Below are 25,114 nucleotides of genomic sequence, written 5' to 3'. Positions count from 1 at the left end.
TATAAGATGTTGATACATCTTGGTATCCAAACAGTAAAATACTCCAAGAGATTCAACATGAAAATAGATTTTTATTGATTGAAAATCAAATACAAACAAAGCAAGATATAATGATCCTCTTTTTAGAGAAGGATCTTCTCTTCCAATCCCTACACGCGGCCAGGATCCCTCACACAAGAGAATTACAACACTCAAAACAAAATTCTGCATAAGAATAAAATAAACCCTAACTTTAGACTTAAATAAGCATTCTCCGTCCCTCATAAATCAACCTCCTTCCTAATGTGTTACCTTCATCTATTTAAAATTCAATTAGGAAATCAAATGATTTCCTAATTGATTCTCTCCTAATATAATATTTTGATTCTCTGTTGGGCCCCACCTCCTCAACTGACTCCCCCTCTCTGTCTGCTAGCCCCACCTGTGGCGAAGTTTGCTGGACCGAGTGGTCATGTGGCTCCCGAGTCCACTTGGTGCGCCTACTACTTCCACCATATCAAGCGCATTGATTTATTTCCTTGTATAGACAAAGCACATTAGGTTTTCTAAATGAGTCGAGTAAAGCTTCGTTTGGGACGGCTTTCTTACTACTTCTTAAAGCAATATTTTAGTATAATAGTAAAAAAAATATAATTTTTTTGTGCTAGAATGCCGCTTTAAGCAGTCAGAAATACGTCTTAAACGAAACCAAAATCTATCTTTATCCTGAATTGAAAATCATTTGGTTAAGCTGCCTTCCAACTCAAGACAAAAATCAAATTATTTCTAAGCAGGTCGACCAAGAATCAAAATCAATAAAATTAAACTTATTTGATGTCATATGAAAAAGAAATCATACTATTACATTGAATTGGAAGCTCAGTCATGAAATCATAAATAAAATAGACAAATAAAATGATAAATTTTCAAATATATTTTCATATAAATTAAACATTAGACGTTTAAAAATCCAATAGTGGGGTCTCAAGAAATCACCATAAAAGCTCGGTATGGATGTTTTTATGATGATACTGTTTGATCGCAGGCGAAGTGATAAGGACCATATGGCTTTTTTGTTTCAGCAGAAAAGTGTACGGAGGAAATTGCTGGTATTTCATTTTGGTGATATTATGATCATTATCTGGATTATGAGAAGGGAATAGAAGTACTAAAAGTTATTTCTATGTACGAGAGAACTCTTGTACTGCTGAGAGATTAATCGCAAGCGGAGCGGATCGTAAAACAGAAGTGCAGGAGATTAGTTGGAAAATTCTATTACATGACAATTTAGTTAACATTTGGAACATTCAATTACTTGGAAAATTAAACTAATTGGAAAGTTAGGCGGCCACATTATGCAGTCTAGGAAATTAGTTTGAAAATTCAAATATTTGCTTAGGCCAATCTTCTTATTGTTTTCTAAAACAATTTTTTGATACAAAAAAATTTTGAAAGCAGTGACCAAAAACTGCCAAACGAAGCCTAAATCTTTTGCAGTTACCATCCATTTGGGATGGCTGTAACTATCATAAAGCAGGTTGTAAAATTGACTTTCTTTGTTCTTAGCTTAAAGCTAAATAATGAATGCAGTTTTTCATTTTTAGGTGCTTCTTAAGAGAATTACTTTGATTGAAGAAGTCATACTGCACTCCAACAATTAAAAGAATATCAAATCACTTATATGATCAATTATCAAAACAAACTTTAGATGCTCATGTATTTGCCTAATCAATAAATTATGTTTGAATCTCAGGTTGGTTTAAATTGCGTTTCTTTTAAACATTCTCTCTTCCCGCTTTATGAGTCTTTTATTTTTTTCGGTGACTAAGCTGAAAAAAATAAAGGAATGAGGTACAATCTCGACTTTTAAAGCAAAAGCAAAGGATTGAAAAGTTTGCAAAATGGGTACAAGAAGAAATTCAAAAGATCTCAAAAATGTTTGTTTTATCTCTAAATATATTTGTTCTTGTGGACTATCATGTGACAGATGCCATAACCAAACTAGGAGCATTTTGCAGAAAAACCATCAATACTGAAAAAAAAAAAAAATCTTCATTTCTTATGGTAGTTGAATGAAACAATTTCCTTGGGATATATTAGGTAATCAAGCAAGTTATAACATAAAACTTCTCATAAAGGGTATTGACCAGAGAATTGTATATATACCTGAACATGGAACCAATATAATGCCAACGAAATTGCTTCTCATATGCCACATGCAGTCATTACGATAGAACCAATTAGAAGCTCAGAGTGGAGCAGAATCAGCACTCCATTCCCAGATGACTTCATAGAGTTCGGATGGCTCCGTTCTCAAGCATTGCTTCTGGAATAGATTTGAAGACCTTTTGAAAACCGCAATTTGAGATGCAAAGCCCGGCTCAATGTCCGCTGAACCTCCAACTCCGCTAAACTCAACACTATAATTGTGCCTTACTGCAAGATTGTTGGCCCAGTGCTGAAATTGTTGTCTTGTCCACTCAAACTTGTGATCATGATTCCGAAATTTAATGGAAGTGGGTTTATCTTCTGAATCCTCCCTGCCTGGCATTGAGGATCTCTGTAGAATTGGGTTGTACTCAAAGTTGGGTGTAGAAACTATGAGTACTCCTGGACAGAAGAAGCTTAGAACGACATCACCAAACAAACAAGCTTGATCCTCTTCCATGTGCTCGATGACCTGCATTGTTTGATTCTCATGATTGTTAGAAGAAAAACACAAAGTAGACAGTAAGGATTCAATATCCTTTGATTGAGAATCAAAGATCCACACAGCACTAACAGTTCTGGACATGAGCTGTATGGGAATTGTAGTTGAGAAAAAAGATAGATCCGTAAAATAGAATTAAACTAATTCCAATTTAAAGAAATTTAATTTACAGCAAATTTGTGTAGAAACTATTTAGACCAGCAAAGGCTTAATCAACTTTACTTCACAATTAAAAAAAAAAAACTCTATATGTACATCAAGCTTAACCAAACCAACCCACCAATTCTTAAAACGGTGAAAAGAAAAGATATCAGAAAAAATTAACCAAATAAAAAGGGTTCAGAGTACAATAAAAGTAATTTTTTTAATAAGGCAGAGAGAGAGAGAGAGAGAGAGAGAGAGAGAGAGAGAGAACAAACAAATAAAGAAAAGATCAGTTCATTCGTTAATTCCGTAACAAGTTGTAGTTCTTAAAGGCAAACCATGACCCTGTGTTGGTTTGTCAATGTCTGGTTCTGATGACCATGTTTCATAGTATGCAGTGTGCTTTAACTTGTTAATTATGCAAAGCGTACACTTGATTTCTGACTTTAAATACTCAAAAGTTAGTTGAAGTTCATCAATTTCCAAGTCAAAAAAACAATTCAGATTAATGAAGGATCAAAAGAAGGTTGGATTGAGATAACATTTCCATAACAACTACTACAGCAACAGAGTCAGGAAGAAATACCTCTAAACAAGTACCGATGTCAAACTCACATAAGCGAGAATCAAAATCAGTTATTGATCCATCATATAGTATAGTAGATCTTATGCTTTTTTGCCTCGAAAGATTTGCACTCAATTTCAAATGTAGAATCTGAAAAAACAAAATATGCATGAATATAGTTCCAAAAGAAAAATTGTTTAAGGCATTTTGAGAAGAGATCCAAGACTTATGTATAAAAAAACCTAGATGAAGGTTAGTCCACAAAGAAATATGAATAAAATAAAAACCGTTACATGAAATTGCACAAAAACACAATAAAATGATAGACAAACAAAAATAAAGCGAACATAGTACCTTTGCAGCACGAATAAGACTTTTGCGTGATATATCTACACCTGCAACTTTTTCTAAAGTAGTAGGATGATCTAATAGAGAATCCAGTAGGCTGCCTGATCCACAGCCAAAATCCACCTTCATGACAGAACAATTAATCAGACCGTAATTAAGCGAACTACAATAATAAAGCAGAGTTGAAAAAACCTACCAAGCTGGTAGCATGCAATTGATTGATATACCCTACCGCAAACTCAACTCTCTGTTTAGATAGAGGAGGACTGAATAAAGCCTGCTCAATTCTGTCCTCTAGAGGTTCTGTCACGTGCAATAACTTTACAGAGTATTCCAAGAAGCAGTTGTCTGAAATGAAATGGTAAATGATTAAAACATCAAAAGTTTCTCTACAGTATAAAGGATACCTCGTAGTATAAAATATCAGCAAAACAGAAGGTAACTCACGTAATGATAACTGTGAAAGATGCGTGGCAGCTTGACCAGCTGCACTAAAGATCAAGTCCCTAGAAGGCACTTCAACAACAAACTTTGCAGATTGATTTACCGTCAGCTGACTCACACATGATTCAAGTTCACTAATCACAGCACCAGTACCTATCTCAAACTCAAATGAATCTTTGCTTTCTAAAATTTCCTTCAAAGTTGTATCCTTGTCCATTAATACAACAACATAGCTTATGCAAATTACAGAACCTGGGGATGGAAAAATGCCAGAATCCGGGCCATCAATTTTACAACTTATACCGTTCTCATACTGTGTACTACACTGATTTGAAGATATATGTAACCGAGAACTCTTGTTTTTCCTTTTAATATCATATATTGATGGACATTTCACAAGTTCTTGAATAAATTCTTTGGAATATACAGCTATGCTGTGACCATTTTCAAGCTCGAAAAACTTCTCAATTGGCATGTCAGGTTGCTTGAAGTACTTATTGAAACATGAAAGAACCTTTAATGCGGCACTCTGAATTGCATCACATTCCTTTCTGCATGTATCATCAAAAGAACATTTGAACACTGGATCCTGTCTCTTAGATAATATTTTAACTTCACATTGGAAGGCACTAATGGACCTGCCCAACTCTCTGCGGATAGGATCAGATTTGTCCCCGTTTACCTTCTCAACTTCATCAGCCGACCTTGATAACTTTGACTCTTTTTGAACTTCACAGGACTCTACAGAAATTTCTGTATGGTCAAGTGTTTTAATAGAGAAAAGAGGATCTAATAGCCTGTGCTGGAGGCAGAAAAAGCAAAGAAGATCCCGTGGTGTTGGGCCCTTCCAGTTTGAGCGAGTAGTGTATACAGCAGGCAGTTCCGCACTAAGTATTGCCTCTCTGGACAGCTTATAATGTCCATCAGGCAACTTTCCCAAAATCATTCTGGAGAGCAAAAATACTTGAGAAGAGAGCAAAATTTTAACAGCAACAAAAAAGACAACAATAGGAGATTATTCACTATAATCACAACGCAAGTAAAAAACTAAGGGCAAAATAAATGAAAAATAAAATTATAAACTAATTATTAAGGTAAATGAGATTAATATCAAATTGAAAAAAGAAATCATTTCTTATTATGCTAAACAAATCGATACTTGAAATATGTACTTTCCAGAATGACATTGACCACCACAGATTTGTAGGGCAAGGCTCCCTAGCAGAAAATGATTCCTGACTGTAGAGCCTAATGACTCCCACTTATGCTCACAATTGCGATGGGCCACCTTAAGCCTTTCTTCTTCGAGTTGAGGGAATCTGCCATGTTTTGGTCATTTTGTGACCTCCAATGATCCAAATCTTTGACTTAGATAGCTCTTGCAGCTTTTGCTCGAGCAACCACTTCGAAGTAATAAATCAACCAGGACGAGCACTTCAGCACCATATATTAGAAAGTAGCATGTTTTACAAGCTGCTGAAGGAGTCATTAGATCGGATGAGAATTGCATTTCCTTAGCCAAAGCCTCGTCTTCCAATGAGCATTTCCTTCGAGATGTTCAGAATTGATGCTATATTGCTATGGCTCTTCCATTTGATAAATGATAGCTTATTGAAGCAAGTTTCAAATTGATTCAATATTCAACACAGAATTTGATTGTTTTAGAATTGGCTTATCTTAATAACAGGAAATGGTAAACCAAAATGAGTGAAAGATGGTGCTACTTAGAAATCTCACAACCGCTGAGGCTGTGGGTTTTCATCTAAGTGCCAGTTGTCTACTTAGTAAAGAATACGACTAACACTAACAAGAATCTTTTTCCCCCATATGCCCATAAAAGCAAGCTAATGAAGTATATTTCCCAACCAACTCTAATCATGGAGTTGATGATAAGTTTGATTGTTACCATGGTTGCTTGTTTTTCTTCTGTAGAACTTATAGCATTTACACATATGGGAGTATGCTTTTTCATCATTCCTAACACTCACCAAGTAGTAGGCCTGTCAAAGTGTCTCTTTCGAATCTGATCATGTAACTTCTATCGTTAAGGGCTCTTCAAAAAATTCATTATATTGGCATGTTTGAAGGCATTTCTATCTAGCTCCATAATAGACTTTGTTGAGGAGGTTTCCTTCATATAAGAAGAGCCTGATATCCCAAAATCAAGTTCTTTTGGGTTTTGTTTTATCATGGGATCGCCTTTCAATCTCCCAAAAAAAATTGAATTGACGAGAACCAACATTCTTAATGCTTTATGTGCAGACTTTTTGCTTCTTCAATTGTCAAAACTTTGAGCTCCCTGATAGAGATGGCTTGTGGATAGTCATTCTTAGCAAACAGATTAGCTAGCAGGTTTTTCTTATGGGGCAAGCATTTGATGGAGGATCCTTTCTTAGGTCTCATACACTTCATTTACTTGGTTCACAGTTAAATGAGAATTGTTGAACACCATCAGCTTCCTCACTCCTATGTTCCATGCAAAGCAGAGCTCTTAGCTGCTTGTTTATTGACTGCTTTAAAACTAAGCTCGAGTGCACAGGTTGATAAGGACAACTACTTCATTTCTTCTAAACCAAAAAGCTCCAACATCAAGTATCTTCTAGCAATCTTTTTCTATATCAAACTCTTCCATAGAAGAGGTGAAGTCCGCAACAAAGTTCTTTGAGTGTTTTGTAGGGCAAGTAATGTAGATCATGCTCACCCAACTCAATTTACCACTTAATTAATTGACCTGAGGGCTCGAGCCTTAAGAGAAGTTGCTTCAGAAGTTGATTGAAGAAAACTTGGGTTTGATGTGCCTAGATGTCTAGCTTTAGGGCCTTACCGAGATAACAAGGGTGAAGGCGAAGATGGTATGGTAATCTAACTTGATTCTAATCAAGATTGTGCGCTTGTAATAAACTTGTTATTGCTTTCTTGCTTCTTATATCAAGATGAAGCTGATCAAAATTTCAATGATCTTGCGGTAGAGTAAAAGTGGCTCTAGAAACTTTGGGTTGCTCAAGATTGGTAGAGAGCTCAAGTATTCCTTAAGCTCCTGGAAGGAGTTCTCAAACTTTTCCGTCCACTTTGCTACATTAGCTTTCATAATATTTTGAAGGGTGAACACATAATTTGTTTGGAAAGGGAACTCCTTAGCCTAGGAGTAGTGAGATGAACCATAAAGTAACTGCAAAACTATCAAGCAACACAAAATAGGATACCAAAAATTTATATGGTTTAGCTTAAATAAGCCTACATCAATGACCACATAGAGATCAAATAATTCATTAAACTTTAAAAAACGAGCAAGAAAGATAATACTTTGCACAAAGTTTGAGGTATAAAAAAGATATCACTTTTTCTCATTGAGAGAAAATGCAAGCACCTGCTATGAAAATGAGAGTTAGGTGTGGGGAAGTAGATATTGTTGCTCTAATTTCTCTCTTCCTCTCTATTATAGTTGTTCAAATAGGAATTATTCTCTACCATAACCAAGAGCTCCTCTTGTTGGAATTAAAAATAGCAGCACTTTTTTCTTCATTAAGTACCTGAAGAACTCTTGCAAGCACTCTAAAACCTGTCCTTTCTTTCTTGGATAATACCCCTCCTCTCTTTTCCTTTTCCTCTCATCTCTTTATTTCTTTTATTGAGGATACATGCAACCATTGATTATTTCCCTTTTTTATAGTTACATCATGAGGTGATAGCTGCCTTTTTGGCTTTAGGACGTCTTGATTTCCATCAGCATTTGCAGAAGGTCAAGTTTAGGTTTTTGTAAGACAAAGCTTAGGCAGTATATACTAGACTGAATATGGTTCACTCTAATAGTTGTGAAGTCCTAAAAGAGTTAAAACTTCACGTCAAGGTGGTATCAAGACCACTCAAAAGTCATTAAAAAGAGGTCAACCAAAGATGAAGATGTATGTTGATGTGGCATATAGCCATGAAATCAACTTGCTTAACTTCATATATAAAAGACCTTTGGATGCTCATCTCTCCTGAGTACAAAATGAGTAACACCTTAGTGCTAATGTTATTCAAACAAATACTTGGTCTCCATGAGTCATGAAGAAAGAGATTATCCAACAAACTCCTCAAGTGGACAAGGATTTGACAACCCTGAAACTTATGTAGTAATGACTTAATTACCATCGTGTTGATGTAGAGATAAGCGAATAAGGATAATTCTTCCTTGCACATTCTAACAAAGTGAAGCTTTGGAATCAACTCTCCAGATAATGTTGTCATTGATCCCAATCGCTTGGATGGCATCTAGTAAACGCGGCGAATCTCCAAAGTGCTCTTGACATGTCAGCCAAAAATGTCTTGAGGTGGCCTTGCATCAAGAGCTGTCCGAAAGCACGAAGGACAATAATCCTCAACCTTGGTTGAGCTCAAAGCTTGCTCGAATGCCTTCCCATCCTTGAATGGCTGCAATAACAACTGATAATGAACAATTGAAGGCCTTGAAAGGCTATGAGGGTAATGTCACACACAAATGTGGAATATTTGGTTGAGAGCCCATCTAATGTCAAAAAAATTTGTCAACACGCTCATTATGACACTCTACTATTGCTATTGATCAAGGCCCACCCTTATACTAAAAAGGTCTTGAAGACCTTTTTGATCTAAACAAATTGAGTAAAGCTTGAGTCATAGCTACCTCAAGCTTGGCTCGCCTATCTCATAATAGGCTTGAACTCAAGCTCCATTTCATATATTGAGCTCGAGCTAGACTAGTCATATCAATTAAATGGTTGAGTTTGACTTGTAAACTCGAATTACTTGCTTTAATTTCCAAACCATCAACAAAAAAGAATCCACCTACATACCAACTAACAATGATTAATGATTCCTCCATTTCATAATTAAACTCCTAGGTAGTTTGCCTCAAATGGCATACATCTCCTATATATATACTTCACTTGGGATGATTTATTTCATATTAGAGAGCTTATTCCTATTTTCTTCTATTCAGGCATATGATAGTTCTTGCTTTCAGGCTTTCAGCATAAGTGGTTTGTAGTTTCAAGAAAATCTTCATATAATCAAATAAAATTTGTGACTCAGAACTTTTATCTTCATCTTCATAAGTGCCGAGGACATTTTCCATTGCATGCAAGGCATTATCCTCATATGTGTGATAGAAGCTTAGTTGACTTTCTAATAGAGATGCTAGTGTCCTCTTCCAACCCCTATCTTGTATAACATTCGGCATTGGATCTCCCAATCTTTATTTGAATTGAATTGAGCACTACAAGTTTTCCTACAGAGATTGATTGAGCCATAGTGCCCATTAATTGATGTGAATGATTGCTTAACTTTAATTGCTTCATCAAATCCCTTAGAGTTATAACTTGAATAGTTGAATCCCTTAGAGTTCTCATCCAGCTATTCCTATGATGACCATTTGAATTTTTAACAAACATGCAATCATGTAGGCGAGCTTATACATGTATTTTAAATCATAAAAAACTTCTTTGACAAGCTTCTATGATAGTTCCTATGTCTATTTTATTCAAAAATTGCATGCTTCAGGTTTTATCCATCTGAATTTTCTAGGAATTCCCTCGAAGCATCATTCATAGTTCAATTGATCAATCTGATGTAAAAAGATGATTCACTACTAAATTAGTCCTATTCAACCAAGATAAATTATGGGAAGGCACCTTAGCTACTTCAAGTTATCTAGGAGTTAACTGAGAACAAGGTGAAAAGCAAACTAAAAATAGTTAAATGTAAGTAGTCGACCTCTTACATCAGATCAGTGGTACTTGTTAATGTAAGACTAATGCTTTGACAACAGTACTTGGCCAAATAGTATTCGTCAAGGCCGATTTCCTTCCTAGTGGTGGTCGCATCAGACTCTAGGCATGAAACTTCTATTTGGATCACCTTCTAGGATTGTCACATGAATATTTTAATCTTGCAAGGGCCATTTTTGCTAAGTATTAAATTCATCTCAAATTATTTATTATTTTAATAACTAAATCTAATATAACACTTATAATTTTCTCTAACCACAATACTTTAATTTCTTTATCAAGTGACATATGGCACAAGTAGGAATCATCTAGAATTTATTTATTATAAAATTACAACAACATTTGAAGAGGTTTGGCAAAAGTTAGCCAATATATGACAATTAAATTGACATATGGCATATATTTGATTCGCATGAGCATGATTTAATTTTTTTTATATTTCCTATTTCCTAAGGGAAATTATCTTTATTTATCTCTAATTCAATAAAAAGATGCTGTGAATTTTTTTTCTGCTTTTTATTTATCTTCTCTATAAATTTGAGGGTTGGCTATCTTAAAAAGATAACTCAAATCTTTTTTCTATTTCATTTTACTTCCTAGTTTCAAATTCTTATCAAAATAGAAATATGATTATTTTTATTTCCTCTAATATAGCTTTAACCATTCAAATACTCGAAAGCTCTTTCATGACTATAGTTTTGTCTTCATAAAAGATTTTGAAAGTGTTCTTACTAGTAATATACTTTTCTACATGTTCATTTTGCCATGAATTCATTTTCTTCCAATATCCATTTGTTTACACTTGAAATACTCGAGAATTTGGCTTAAGCTTCTAAAAAAAAGAGAATTTGGCTTACCAAAATTTTATAATTTCTAATAATATAACAAAGGATGCCGTATTGCTAAATATTTGTCTTCCAATCTTCTTTTATTTTTTGTATTCGATATTGTAATACTATTTTCTAAATTGATGCGAGATCTGAGAAAAAGCTCAATGGGCTTTGCTTTTGTATAATTTTTTCAAGTTCATATATTGATGAAATAATTAGATAGAAATAATATGTTCATCAAATTACATAGACCCTCCTCATGCAAGTATGGATTTTTAAGAACTATCTAGCTAATCTATACCATGTTGCACGGGCTTGCCTGCCAGTGTTACATAAAGGTTGTGGAACTCTCCATGAGAGCATCACAAAACAAGTGGTTAAGTTTTTTTCACAACGTATCATAAAGGTTTCCAAAGGTTAACAAATGGGACAAGATAACTAAAGTAACGAACTCTGCAGCACAATAAAAAGGAAACCAACAAGTTCTTGTTGTCATTACATCTTTACGGAAGATAGGGCACAACAATATAAAAAAAGACATACCTGTAATACGTACTCAACCAGATGTCTTCAAAGAAAAGATTAGAGGACTTCCATGTATATCCAACATGAGCCATAATTGCATTTCCATAAATACATTGCCCAGATAAGTAGGAAGCTCGTTCGTTCAAGATTTTGTCCAAATTAACATTTCCTTCGATCATTGGGACTTCCATCGAGGAATCTGAAGTTAAAAAAGGTACATCTGGAGCAGAGAAATATAATCTAATTTCTGAAGAAGCCTTCCCAACAGTGCTAGAACCAGAAGAGCATCATATACACGAATCAGCAAATGACTACAAGAAAACAAAGTAGATGAAAACATAATAGAATTATTCTATCCTACCGTGACACTAGGATGCGGGATGGATCCCTGACATGCAGTTTCTGTGCAATTTCATCCAAGTAATATAGGCTATCCGAAAAATTTAGAGTCAAGGTTTCAACATCTCTATCATGCAAGCTGGGAATAAAAATTGCTTCTACCGAAGACTTTTGTGTCGATACTGAAGTAAGATTCTTAACTGACTCAACAAACTCAGTAGGATAAGACCCTTGCTTCCATATCCAAAATTCGCCATAAGTAATACAGATAGATGCAGACATTTTGGCAGCCCTCAAGATCAACAACAAAACCAAGAGAGGATCTGATTCAGCCTTTGGATTGATGACTTTGCAAAAATTGTTAACTTTTGTGTCACATGTAGCAATTACAGACATTGGAATCATACCAAAACGCTCACCGACTCTACTAAGTGCAAATTTGATGTGTCCAACCAGAGGATGGGTTGAAGAAAGGAACTACATCCAAAGCAAAACCAACAACAAATGTCAGACACTTGCAAAGCCATTAAATAAGAGAATAACAAAATCTGTAATCCTGGTGTTTGACGATTAACTTTATTATAAAATAATTTGTGAGGGACACAGTTTAGATGACATATTTCATTAAATATAAATCAAATGTTATAATTCAAATTATTATTTAGTCATAACTTTAATGATATCCTATATAATATAGTTAACAGAGCAACATAATTAACCAAAAAAATGAAAGGTAATAGACCATGATAGTTGTATAATGCATCAAGTCAGTGTTTTTTCATGCGCTCAAATATGAACTCGACACTTCCAACTAAGGCACTAGAGTTCCACCTGAGGAAACACCAATCAATAAAACGCTTTAATCAATTCAGATTTTTCATTATGCCCATTCTTATTCCCGTCTCACCTATTTAATAATCTCTTTTAACAAAAGCTAAAAGTGAAAAGAATGCTGTCTGATCAAATAAAAAGGGAGTGGGGCAAAACAACAAACCCCAAGGAACCCTGAAACAGAGATATACAACAACATAATTCTGCCATTATGATGATCCAAGGAAAGCACTCCCTCTGACCACCACACCGATGCTTTTACAATCTAGTTATCAATCCAACAAATAGGAATAAAGAAAGACGAAGAATCACCATGAGATGTGTATCATACAGGACGAGTCGGCTCGTGAGCCGGCTCGAGCTCGACTCGTTTATGGGCTCGCAAGCCGAGCTTATCGAGCTCACGAGTCAAGCTCGAGTTCGAGCTTCATTAGGTTCGGCTCGAGAGCTCGCGAGATGGCTCGGAATTATTAAATCTGAAAATTAAAAAAAAAGTACTAAATGCTGTATAAATCACACTCATGCCTAGTTTAAATTCCCGCGGGCATACATTTCGAAAATTCAAAGTGAATCTCAATCGTTTGCCTCTCTCTCTTCTCTCTCTAACAGCAATAAATGCTAATAACTCTCTCTGACAAAACCCAAAAAAGCTACCCTCCTTCTCTAACAGCAATAAATGCTAATAACTCTCTCTCTCTCTCTCTCTCTCTCTCTAGTTTTAACTTTTAAAAAATTGCACCCATGAAGCCCAAACGAACCACGCGGGAGGCTCAAAATGCGGTTCAACAAGCGGCTCAAACTTGTTTACATTGGAACGAGCCAAGCTCGAGCTCGGTATTTGACAGTTGAGCTTGACTCGAACACCCCGACTCGAGCTCAACTCGACTTGTTTACATCCCCAGTATCATATATACGGCAGCAAAATGTGGTGGCATACATCTCATACCCAGAAAAGAAGAAAATTTACAATATGGCATATGCAAGAATAAGGACAAGTGGTAGAATGCGGAGCATGCATGAGCGGTAGTAATTTGACTAATAATATAAATATATATATATAACTATTTACTCACATATCCCCAACAAGAAGATACATGTATCGATCCCATTAACTTATGTATCCATCAGCAAGCAATAAAGATTCTCTACGCTGAATGTTGATAAGAGAAAAACGGCTTCACCCCATTAGTAAGATTATTCAAAAGTACGCAATTTTTAATAGGAATTAGAATACATCGTACTAAGTTGATATAAATTGTATTAGTCTTGCATCCATAAGTATGGTCTAACAGGAAGGAGAGAAAAATAAATCTGTTGTGGCTATTAACCCAATTGAAGGAGTTCTTTTCCAAATAAGAAAAATTAACGAAAGTAAGTTATTACCATCCATTTATGATCTATCAAACAACAAATTTTTAAAAATATTTACTAGTGGTCTCCGGATAAAAAGATTGACAACTTGTAGCAAGTCATAATACTAACCTCATCTGTGAAGAAGCCACCTAAACGTAAAACTAGTTCATCCATTGCTTCCCGAGGGGTAAGATTGTCTACCTTAGATTGAATACCTAACTGTTACATGACAAGAAAACACAAATAAGGTAGTGGTGGCATAAAATATTGATGCAACATGCAACTAAAAGAGGCACACTTACCAAGAAAAATGGAAGAGCTCAGCATACAAAACTATTATGGCGATAACAATAAAACAGAAGGAAATTTCAATAAATCATTCATCAGAAATAATGCAAGATCTAGTCATACGTGAATCAGACAGACAACAGAATTTGCCGCTATCACTCCTTTTTAAACTTTCTAGACTTGTCAAAGTGAAAGCAATTAAAGGGAATACGAATAAAAAGAAATAGCATAGGTTATGAATCAAGCAGTGCTAAAATAGAACAAAATTGTTTAAAAAAGGATGCTGGGGACTCGCCAGAGGATCATCTCCGGACGAAATGAGAAAAAATTGCCACGCATCGCCTCTGGGGCCTTGGGTTGGCCTTTAAGTCCCAGTTAACGGGCAAATAATCTCATGAATTAACTTAATTAAATTAAATTATAATATTACAAAATTTAAAAACATTATAAATATATTTCATATCTATTTAAATAAAAAAAATGAAAACTTCGTTGTCTTTTAATCTCTTAAAAGTCAATTCATATCAAACTTGTTGATTTACTAATCTTTCCAAATCTAAATGAGCTTGGATTGGGAAAGTATTTAGTGGCCAATTAATGCTGTAATTAGGAGATCTTGTGGCTCCGAAAATTCCACATTGCACCCTGGCCTTTATGCTCTAGGTCTTTTTTTTTTGTTATGAAGGCGGAGAGTTTTAACAAATTTAAGTTCCGGGTGAATTTTCAGAAGGCGGATTGGATTTTACACTACCCAGAGATTTTGCCCTAATTTTATGAGGACTTTTTTATCTAAGTTATGGTTTCCTATAGGCACAAGCCCCTATAGTTAATTACCCCTCTCGCTAATGAGATAGAACTTTCGATTAAGGCTAGTCGTTAAAGCGGTTACGTAGGTTGTAAATCCACGTATAATAGCAACAGTTTTAGAGTTTAAATTTGATTTTATGATTTGGAATTTATCACCATGAACTAAAACTGGTGATGGGGGAAATGAAGACGAGCCCAAATCAAGATCCCATGATTCCGTCGTCCAGGACTGTCATGATCCCTAGTTTACTTAGTTAGAGGAGGTAGTCGACCCAACCTGACAGAAGATACCTTATCGGTAGCCATGGGTTGCTTCGTCCAAAAATACCTTGTAAACCTGGGTTGGTGTTTATCTAAGGGAATAGATCTGAATCCACCTTAGCTAACAGAGGGCTTTATTCCTATCGAATATATCCTATGATTCATCACTTAAGGGTTTGACGTCGTTAGGGAACATACGGGCTTTGGCCGTGATCGTAATATAATGATGTCATTTTGCGGCAAAATCACCCGATCAGAGAGCACGTGTCACGTTCCTACTAGCACGAGACTATTTGAGGATGAACCTTAGCGATACACCTGACACGCATTTACTCTTTTTGAGCTGAGTTTAATTTCAAATTTAACATCCCCGACAAACAATTGCGGGAGGTGGATGTGTTTTAGTTTTAAAAATTTTAATGTGATATATTTCATTTTAAGGATTTGGCCTTTTATTGGATTTGAGATTTGACCCCTCCAGTTGATATTTGCATTCAACACGGTCATCATCGGGGTGACATTAATGTCACTTGTATATTCATAGAATTTTACGAGGCATTTTGTATTTCAAGTCATGTCAACTCCAATCCTTTTATGGAGGAGGATAATATTTGAATATTTGACCTGCGCAGCATTCCCGGACCGTTAGATTTAGGAATCATATGCGACGGTCGGAGTACATACGAGTTTTGTTTAGTTTGAAACTAGAATGGGCATCTGACCCTGCGCAGCATTTTCGGACATTTGTATTTGTTACTTTAACATGTTTGTCGGAGCACATGCAGAGGGTGTGTTGCACTTCAGTTTAGTGGGACCATGTTTAATACATAAAGATGGGGGGTTTAAATGTTTAAATATGATCCATAGTGCCAAAGATTTCATTTAGAAATGCCCAAGATTTTATTTAAAGGCCTACGAATGTCTTATCTCCGCTTGTATAAGTATATTGCGGATCTAGTGACGATCTTTACACACACTTGCAGATAAACATTTCATACTGTATTTGGATTGTCATGGTCTTCGTAGATAGGGAGGTTGTTTTACTTTAATGATTCATAACAAGTGTTGTTTCATAACTTATCATAGATAGTCATAACCATTTCATTTAGATCACCATACCTTTTCACAATCATTTTAGAGCACATAGATTTCATCACTATATATGTATTATACTATGATTTCAATTGAATTCTCTGAAAACACCATGAAATCTTTCGAAGTATCTTTCATTAGAGATTAAATGTCCATAGCATCTTCTCTTCTTTACCTAATGTATCCTTACCATATTCATCTCCTAAGATGTACTGATGAGTACGAAAGACATTATTATCACACCAACGTCCATACCGCTAAGTACATGCTCGGTACCGATATGTACATGCTCGATACTGCTCGGTACCGCTATATACTTGCTCGGTACCACTATGTACTTGCTCGGTGCTGCTTGGTACATACTCGGTACCACTAGGTACACGCTCGGTACCGCTGTGTACATGCTCGGTACATGCTAGGTACCGCTAGGTATACGCTCGATACCACTATGTATATGCTCGGTACATGCTCGGTACCACTAGGTACACGCTCCGTACCTCTAGGTATCTTTCCATACAACCGACTTACGAATTTTAAAATTACTCTTACAAATAAAATTTGTTCTGGGGGCGCTACCCCTGAAAATCTCCGCAAGGGCGCTGCCCCTTGACCCCACAACCTGATCGGGCAGCTCTAACCCCGTCAGGGGGCAACGCCACTTTGGACCTCCAACAACCCACATATTATGTTTCTTGGACAATATTATATTTCTTTTATCTAAATTTGTTTGCTTTTAGGTGATCATAAAATGTCAGATTCACTTCAATCTTTAAAAAAAGATCCAGCATGGAAATATGATATACTAACAAATGAATCCGACAACAACAGTGTGACATGCATTTTTTATGGTAAAATAAGAAAAGGAGAAATTACACGCCACAAACAACACCTCGTTGGGGGTTTTAGGAATGCAAGGCATTGCTCTAACTATCCTGAGCACGTGAAGTCTGAAATTAAAGCATCCATTTTGAAAAAAAAAAAGATTTAAAAGAATAGTTTAATGATCTATCAATTGTCAACCCTGCTGAAGGAGGAGAAGACTTTGATGTTATGATAGATGATATTTTAGTTCCTAAACCATCCAAAATATTGCGGAGAAATAAATCTAATACATCTAGTCAAAATTCGACATCTACATCTATCTTCAAAACATCACGACCTAAAGGTCCATTAGATACTTTCCTTACACCAAATCCTGAAGATGTAGTAAAGCATAAAAAAGGTCAGTTTAGCAAAGAAATGGATGCATCTAAAAAAGAAATGAGGGGAAGGGCTATTCAAGTGCTCAGTATATGGATGTACGATGCCGGGATTCCATTTAATACTGTGAACTATGATAGTTTCCCTGCTATAGTGGAGGCACTTTGGCAGTTTGGATATGGTATGAAACCTCCTAGTTATTATGAGGTACAAGTTACTTGTTTGAAGAAAGAGGTTGGACATACACATGAGCTATTACGACGCCATCAACAAGATTGTGTACGACATATTTGTTCTCTAATGGCAGATGAATGGACGTCGAGGAATGGGAAAAGCTTAATTAATTTTTTTGTTAATTGTCTAAGAGGTAGCGTATTCATAGAGTCAATTGATGCTAGTTCTTTCTCCAAGAATGTTGTGAAAGTGTTTGAACTTTTTTGCAAGTACATCGAGGTTATTGGACCACATAATGTGATCCAAGTGGTCACTGATAATACATCTGAAAATGTTCTTGCATGTTTGTCACAACTTTTATTCTAAAGTTATGTTATTTTATGAAGAATTTTTATATATCTTAACTTAAATTATAATGATATAACAGAAAAATTATTGATGGAAAAATATCCTCATATTTATTAGACTCCTTGTGCTGCTCACTGTTTAGATTTAATAATGGAGGACATTTTCAAAATTTAAAAGCTAAGGTGATGCTTTGAGAAAGCAGTGGCAGTACACAGTTTTATATATTCTAAGCCTCGCTTACTTGAGTTAATGAAAAGGTGCACAAATCAAAGAGCACTTGCAAAACCGCAAAGACTCATTTTGCAACAGCTTTCTTAACTTTACAACGTTTCATCAACAACAACTGAACTTGAAGAAAATATTTACATGTGAAGAGTTTATCTTGGGTCATTATGCGAAAGAGGCTAAAGAAAAACAATCTCAACATACAATCTTACAGCAATCATTTTGGAACACTATAGTATATGCCTTAAAAATAGTTGATTCTTTATTAAAGGTTCTTAGATTGGTTGATGGAGAGAAGCTCCCAATGGCTTATATATATGAAGTAATTGATAGAGCAAAAGAGGCAATTGTTGCAAGCTTCAATAACAGTGATAAGTATGATCAAATTTTTAAAATGATTGATAGAAGATGGGAAGTGCAATTACACCGGCCTCTACATGCAGTAGAATATTTTTTAATTCATGAATATTTCTTTAATAACCATGATATTGTCGAGGATAAGAAAATAACTGATAGTCTTTACCAATGAATTGGAAGGTTACCTCAAGATGTAGCTGAAGAAGATAAAATCAATAATGAATTAAGTTTATACATCATGAGTGAAGGGCTATTTGGTATTCCTCCAACTATAAAATAAAGAACTACCTGATCTCCATGTATCATTATTTACAAAAAAATTAATACTAATTTGCAAGCATATAATATTGAAAAAAAAATCATTTCTTTCAACTGATTGGTGGTTGGCATATGGACAAGGAGCTCCCAATTTACAAAGCTTTGCTATCAAAGTCCTAAGTCTAACATGTAGTTCATCTGAATGCGAACGCAATTGGAGTATTTTCGAACATGTAAGTATTTTATAATATAAGTGTTATTTTTTTATAAATGTTCATAATATAGTAATGTAATAATATTTTAATTGCATCTTCATAGAAAACGAAAAAGTAAATTGGATCATGGTCGCTTAAAGGATTTAGTTTATGTGAAATATAATAGAGCACTGATTCGGAGATTCAATCATCGTGATGTGATTGATCATATTTCTTTAACTGAGACAGATGATGTAAATGAATGGCTAACATGAAAATTTGATGATGAGTCTGATGATAAAAATGACTTTATTGCTGGAGAGGAAGATTTAACTTGGACAAGTGTTGCTAAGGCTATTGGTGTTTATGATAAAAGCTATAATATTCATGAAATATCTAAAGGGAAAGAGAAAGATTTTTCAATTAGGCATGATGTTGCTATTGAGAATGAGAATGAGGAGGGTGATAAAGAGGATTATGAAGTAGGAGATAATGTTGAAAAAGATAATGAAGCTTTTTTAACATTTGTTGATGATGATGATTCCCAAGAAGAGTAGATTAAATTCTTATTTGATCTTTAAAAAAAATATTGTAATAATTGAATTATGAGATATTTGGATGTTATTTAGTCAAACTTATATATGTTATAATTGTCTTTCATTATTATGATAGTTTGTCTTTCATTTTTAATGATATTTCATATTCATGCTTATTATTTTATAATTTTTTAATAGCTTGCGTCATGTTCAAAATGGCGTGCGCCGCGCTATGCGCCATGGCTCCAAAGGAACTTTTGCGTCATGGTGCGTCATTCGCCGTTAACATGTATGTTTGAGTCGGAGACTAGGAGTAGTGGATCGACAGTCGCCTAGGGCACATGCGCACAACGGCTTGTTCGTTCGTCTATGTAAGTTTGAAATCCTCCCTCGCTTGAATCTTCCTTTCTTTCCTTGCACGTGATTCTGTTTTCAAACTAATGGGGAGGATTTTTGTTGTTTTGTGTCGTGAGAGATCATGGGGAGCGACAGTTTCGTTCGTGGGATCGTGGATGGTCGGCTGGGTAGTTGGGGCCGATCGGTTACAGTCAACAGATCTGATTTAGGCTTTTGATTGGATCCAATAATAGTATTAATTTAATTTTCCTTATTATTACATTAATTAGGTTTTCCTTAATTGTTTTATCTTAAATTTATAAATTAAGGGTTTGAGGGCTATTGTAAATGAGAGAAAGAGTCAATTGTAATCCTATTTGTTTCTCCACAAAAGTGAAATCATTCCCCACCCGTGGATGTTGGCATCTTCACCGAACCAATTAAATCATCATATTCTTTATATTGATTGTGCTTTGATTTTGATTTCATTATCATTATTTGCATAATAATCGGTATCAAAGTTGAATTTCGATGGGATTTCTGATAGCGGCTTGAAAAACGGGAGGTCAATTTATTTTTCTGTTTGTGTGGGTCATCCAGGCGAAGGAAGAAATTCGGGATAGTGATTCCTATTTTCTTGAAAAATGGGAGATAAATTGTAGTGATTGGACTATTGATTTTTATCCCAGATCGTTGCTGGAAGCAGAAAGAGAGTCGAATTGGTGTTATTTCGGCTACATGAGACGGTAGCAATTTTTTAAAGATATGAGATCTCGTGGGGCCGTGGATATATCCACTTTGTCGATGGAGAAGGTGTTGATTCATCAAGTCATTACACATCCCGTCAAAATTGAAGTGATGAAATTTGACGGCAAAATAAACTTTAGTACGTGGAGATGTGAGGTGATAGAAGTGCTGGGCTCTTTAAATCTGGAGGATGTTTTCGATAACGATGAACGTCCTGAAGAGATTTTTAAAAGAGATTAATTGAAAATGAAACCGATGTGCTTGTGGCATGGTCAAAAATTGCTTATCTCAAGAGATGGGGCAATGAAGAAGACTTATGCTATGAAGTTGTGGAAGATTTTGAAGAACAAGTATCTGACGAAGAGCGTAAAGAATCTTCTACATATGAAACATCGGCTCTGCAGATTTCAAATGAAAAATTGGTTTAGTATTGATGAGCATCTAAATGACTTCATAAAGTTGTTGGCAGATCTTTTGAATATGGATGAGGAGGTTTGAGATGAAAAGACAAGGTACTCCTTATGTTGAATTCGCTCCCCAATGAGTATAAAAAATCACGATGACATTCATTCATGGGTAAGGAAGACTTGAATTATAGTGAGGTGACTACGACATTGCTAAATCATGAGATTCGTCGTAGAGACAAGGAATCTGCAAAGTTGAATTTGGCCAAAGCTCACATACTCCAACAAGAAAGATCTGAAAAGTAGAAGAATAAAAAGAATAGCAGTGATAAGCAGAGCAAGTCTCGTGAGCGTAGTCTTGGGAAGAATCAATGTGCTTCATATTTAGAGACTAGTTATTAGATAAAAGATAGTTCAAAGCTGAAGGAGAGAGGAAATGGGGTTTCCAAGAAGGCAAAGGCAAACATTACCATGGAAGAGCATGAAGAAGACTCAAATGTATCATTATCTACAATTTCTCAGAGTTTATATACAGGTGGTTCATGCTGGATTCTGGATACTAGTGTTACCTATTATATTTGTCCCACCAAAGAGTAGTTTTGTACCTACATGGAGCATGATAGTGGTATAGTAACTATGAGAAATGATCAAGCCTGTCGTACTATTGGTGCATCAAAATGAATAATGGTAATGTGAGAGAGCTAACTAATATGAGACACGTTCCAAAAATCAGGAAGAATTTGTTGTCTGTCGGAGGGCTTTAGAAACCAAGGGCTACAAGATGGTCATTGAGGCAAAAGTTTTGAAAATGTATCATGGAGCGCTGGTGTTTCTAAAGGGAGTCCGTCGCCACAACTTTTACTATCTTCAAGAAAAACTAGTAATTGGAACAGTTGTTGTTGCTTATGATTCTTCTAATGTCACTACATTGTGGCATATGAGGTGGAAGAGAGGATGAACCGTACTTTAATGGAAAAAGTTCGGTGTAGGTTATCCAATGCTAGGTTGGATAAAGTCTATTAGACTAAGGCTATAGACTATGTTTGTCATTTGGTGAATCGTCTGCCTTCTGCAGCTATTGGGAAGAAGACCCCAAAAGAGATGTGGTCAAGGCATCCTGCTAGAGATTATGAGCACTTAAGAATGTTCGAGTGTCTAGCTTACTATCATGTTCAGAATAATAAGCCGAACTAAGAGCAAACAATGCAATTTTTATTGGCTTCAAGCATGGAGTCAAGGGCTTCAAACTCCATAATCAGGGAGAGAAGAATATTGTCATTAGCATGAATGTTAGATTTGACAAGGCAAGCATGTCATTTCTTCCAGGGTATCTGATTCAGTTGTAAATCAGGAGATGGAAGATGATGTTGAGGATGGGATTCCTGATCAGGCATCTATTGCTAGGAGCAAAACTAGGCGCCAGAATGTCCCAAAACCAGCTTGATTGATGGTTCACATTGCATTTGCATCTGGAGTCATACAAGTTTCATCTAAAGCCCAAACAACATAGTTGAGTATAATAAAACTCCGTAATTATTTACAAAATTAAAACCTTTGATTAACTTCGTCATGGTTCATACCAAGACATATCTAAAAAATGTCAAAATAGATTGATTTAATGTTAATCATCTAATCTCCCACAAATAAATTTTCTTTTCTACAGAATTTCAATTGATAAAAAAGAGCAATCACAACTGTCGTCCCTTTACCACTATATATAAAGCACTTGAACCTTCTCGTCTATACTATGAATGGATATTGAATTCTTCTTTAAAAAATATAGTCATAATAAAAATACTAAATATCATTGTTTTTTTTTTTCTTTTATTGTTAGGCAGACCACAAAGTGAACAATGAAAACAAAATGAATCATAAAAGATCAGAAATACAATGCAATATAATAAAGCTTGACCTTTTCTATAGCAATTTTTGCAGCAGCATGCTCAGCATCCTTCTTTTTTGGTAATGCGTCTGAAATAACAGACAACTCTGGAAGATCCAAATAGCATCTATATAGACTCCGGGTCTGTTGTGCCAAAGCCAGACCAGGACAATTGTTCTCAAGAGGCTGCCTCACTTCTTCAATCCTGTACGACGCTTGGTTACCGAACTTCTGATGTATAAGTGCCTTCGGAGCAAGTGCTGGCCGCTTCCTTGCAACTGGGGACAGTTCATCAGCTTCTAACATCCTTCCTATCTTCGCTGACTTTACTACTAGTTAAGTAGCAAGTGCGTCATTCAAAGAATCAAGCAAAAATCCACGATGGTCATATTCAACCTACAAAAAAAAGTTCATATGAGTTAAACCTGAAGTGAACAACACTAAGACGCGTTACTGCAAGTCGGGAATGTGAAAGTCCTCAAAGAAGTTTTCACCTCAATTTTTAGAGGATAGGCCATAACGATGACATAAAATCGACTTCTAAAGATAATGCCAGCAAGTCAAGTATACACACTCAGGGGCTGTTTGGTATCGGATTTACAGCGGGATTTAAGTCGGATTTACGCTAAATCCAGCCAAACAGTTTTTGTGCGCGCGTTAAATCCCGGGATTCGGTAAATCCCGGATTTGCGGATTTACGGAGAAAGTTACCTTCACAGCCAGCGAGCTCCTGTTCTTGCTTCCGATCAAAATGTCGTAACTTCCGATCCGACAGCAAGGGAAAGTCGTCGAAGGAGCGAAGTCGAACAGCCACGAATGAGCCGAAGAAGCAGACGCGTGCAATCTCTGCACCAACGAAGCCGAACAGCAATGAAAAAGAGAAGATGAAAGGCAAAACCCTTAAGCCTCTAAGGTATTATTGATTAACTTAATTAATATAATTTAATTATTAATAATTAAATAAATTAATTATATAATTAATTATATAATTTAAATTAATTGCATAATTAATAATTAAATATTAATACAATTATCTCAATTAATATAACTTAAAATATATATTATTGAATATATAATCAATAGTGTAAATAATAATTAACGAATAATTTGTATTTAACATGTTATTACTTTTTTATTAATTATGACTAGAAAGTCATCGCAGTTTTTAATTATAAATTTATTTTTAAGTTATAATTATCTTCTTCACATTTAAATCCCTAACTGCTATAAATTCTGAAATATGTTATCAAACAGTTTCTCAGAATTTAACATTTAACATATCAAATAATTTTCAGGATTTAATACATTTCGGATTTACTAAATCCGAATTTAAAGGATTTACTAAATCTCACTAAAGTTAAATCACACTTATTGCCAAACAGCCCCTCAATGAACGAAATAGTTTTATTTACTCTCAAAATAGATCCTGTACCCTGCATTCCCAGAAGATAAAGAACACTTTGGGAAACCCTAGCTTTAAAAAATCATAAATCAACCACTACATCGTAAATTATAACGATCAACCAAGTCCGAAAACATTTGTAAGGCAAAGAATCTGCAAGAAACCCGAGGCTTTAACAGCACATTTCAAAAACAAACTCATTGAACCCAGAATTCAGGCATGTTATTGTTACCCGGGCAATAATAAAATAAAAAAAGGCGCACACCTCGCTTTCCAGTTTCCATACCGCTTCAATCCTATTATAATACAACTAGAGCTATTACTTAACCAATCGAAAACCTAGGCAACACAACACTATTATGGCAAATTCAGCAAGCATATCTCCTGAAACCATATAACACTGGGTAAAAGAATCCGCCCATTTCGCAGAAAAAATTGCATGAAACTGGAAGAAAACATATTCAATAACCAGGATCGATAGGGCGATACTCGATTAGATAAGGTTTCTTTTACTTGCCTTTTCAACACAGGTCGAAGAATTCGCGTCAAATAATCGCCGGCGAGTAGCGGAGCGAGCGAGAGAGAGAATGTGTGTGCGTGAAGGAGGAGGGAAAGTTAAAAAGGGGAGATAAAAGGAATGAATCCGCTATTATCGCGCGCCGCTGACGCTAACATGCGCCACAACTCCTGCAGAGCGGCTTCAGTACTGGCTTCCTACTTTTGACTACTACGCTGGCGGAGAATTGGTCCGGGTGGTCCCCATCGGCATCAGAACTTGACGTGCATTG

At 35.5% G+C, this 25,114-nt stretch overlaps 1 protein-coding gene across 5 annotated transcripts; it reads right to left on the bottom strand.

Annotated features, from left to right (window-relative positions):
* Window positions 1-58: 58 nt before the first annotated feature.
* LOC110095826 (small RNA 2'-O-methyltransferase) lies at window positions 59-24,989 on the bottom strand. 5 transcript variants are annotated; one of them, XR_002303009.2, is made up of 11 exons: window positions 23,636-23,814; window positions 22,955-23,320; window positions 13,945-14,034; window positions 11,654-12,108; window positions 11,311-11,562; window positions 4,194-5,137; window positions 3,943-4,094; window positions 3,753-3,869; window positions 3,420-3,548; window positions 2,146-2,659; window positions 59-517 (listed from the first exon to the last, which is right to left on the bottom strand). XR_002303009.2 is itself a non-coding variant. In XM_028694710.1 (10 exons), exons 2-10 carry the CDS (start codon window positions 23,228-23,230, stop codon window positions 2,228-2,230), a joined length of 2,847 nt encoding a protein of 948 aa, XP_028550543.1. In that variant the 5' UTR covers window positions 23,231-23,320; window positions 24,844-24,989; the 3' UTR covers window positions 2,048-2,227. The 5 variants fall into 5 exon arrangements, 4 of the variants coding, with proteins under 4 accessions (XP_028550543.1, XP_020677188.1, XP_028550544.1 ...); XM_028694710.1 differs by lacking the exons at window positions 59-517; window positions 23,636-23,814 and adding an exon at window positions 24,844-24,989 and having other exon boundaries at window positions 2,048-2,659; XM_020821529.2 differs by lacking the exon at window positions 59-517 and having other exon boundaries at window positions 2,048-2,659.
* Window positions 24,990-25,114: the final 125 nt, after the last annotated feature.

This window comes from Dendrobium catenatum, unplaced genomic scaffold, assembly GCF_001605985.2.
Source record: "Dendrobium catenatum unplaced genomic scaffold, ASM160598v2 fragScaff_scaffold_542, whole genome shotgun sequence".
NCBI lineage: Eukaryota > Viridiplantae > Streptophyta > Magnoliopsida > Asparagales > Orchidaceae > Dendrobium > Dendrobium catenatum.
This window is presented reverse-complemented; position numbering and strand designations above follow the sequence as displayed.

Excerpts from the sequence above, each read along its gene's own strand:
- LOC110095826 (XM_028694710.1), bottom strand. The coding sequence starts at position 23,230 with ATGTTAGAAGCTGATGAACTGTCCCCAGTTGCAAGGAAGCGGCCAGCA. Across the intron at positions 14,035-22,954 it reads CAAAAATTGCTATAGAAAAG|TTAGGTATTCAATCTAAGGT; the intron begins GTCAAGCTTTAT and ends GTCATGTAACAG. Across the intron at positions 2,660-3,419 it reads ACATCGGTACTTGTTTAGAG|GTCATCGAGCACATGGAAGA; the intron begins GTATTTCTTCCT and ends CAAACAATGCAG.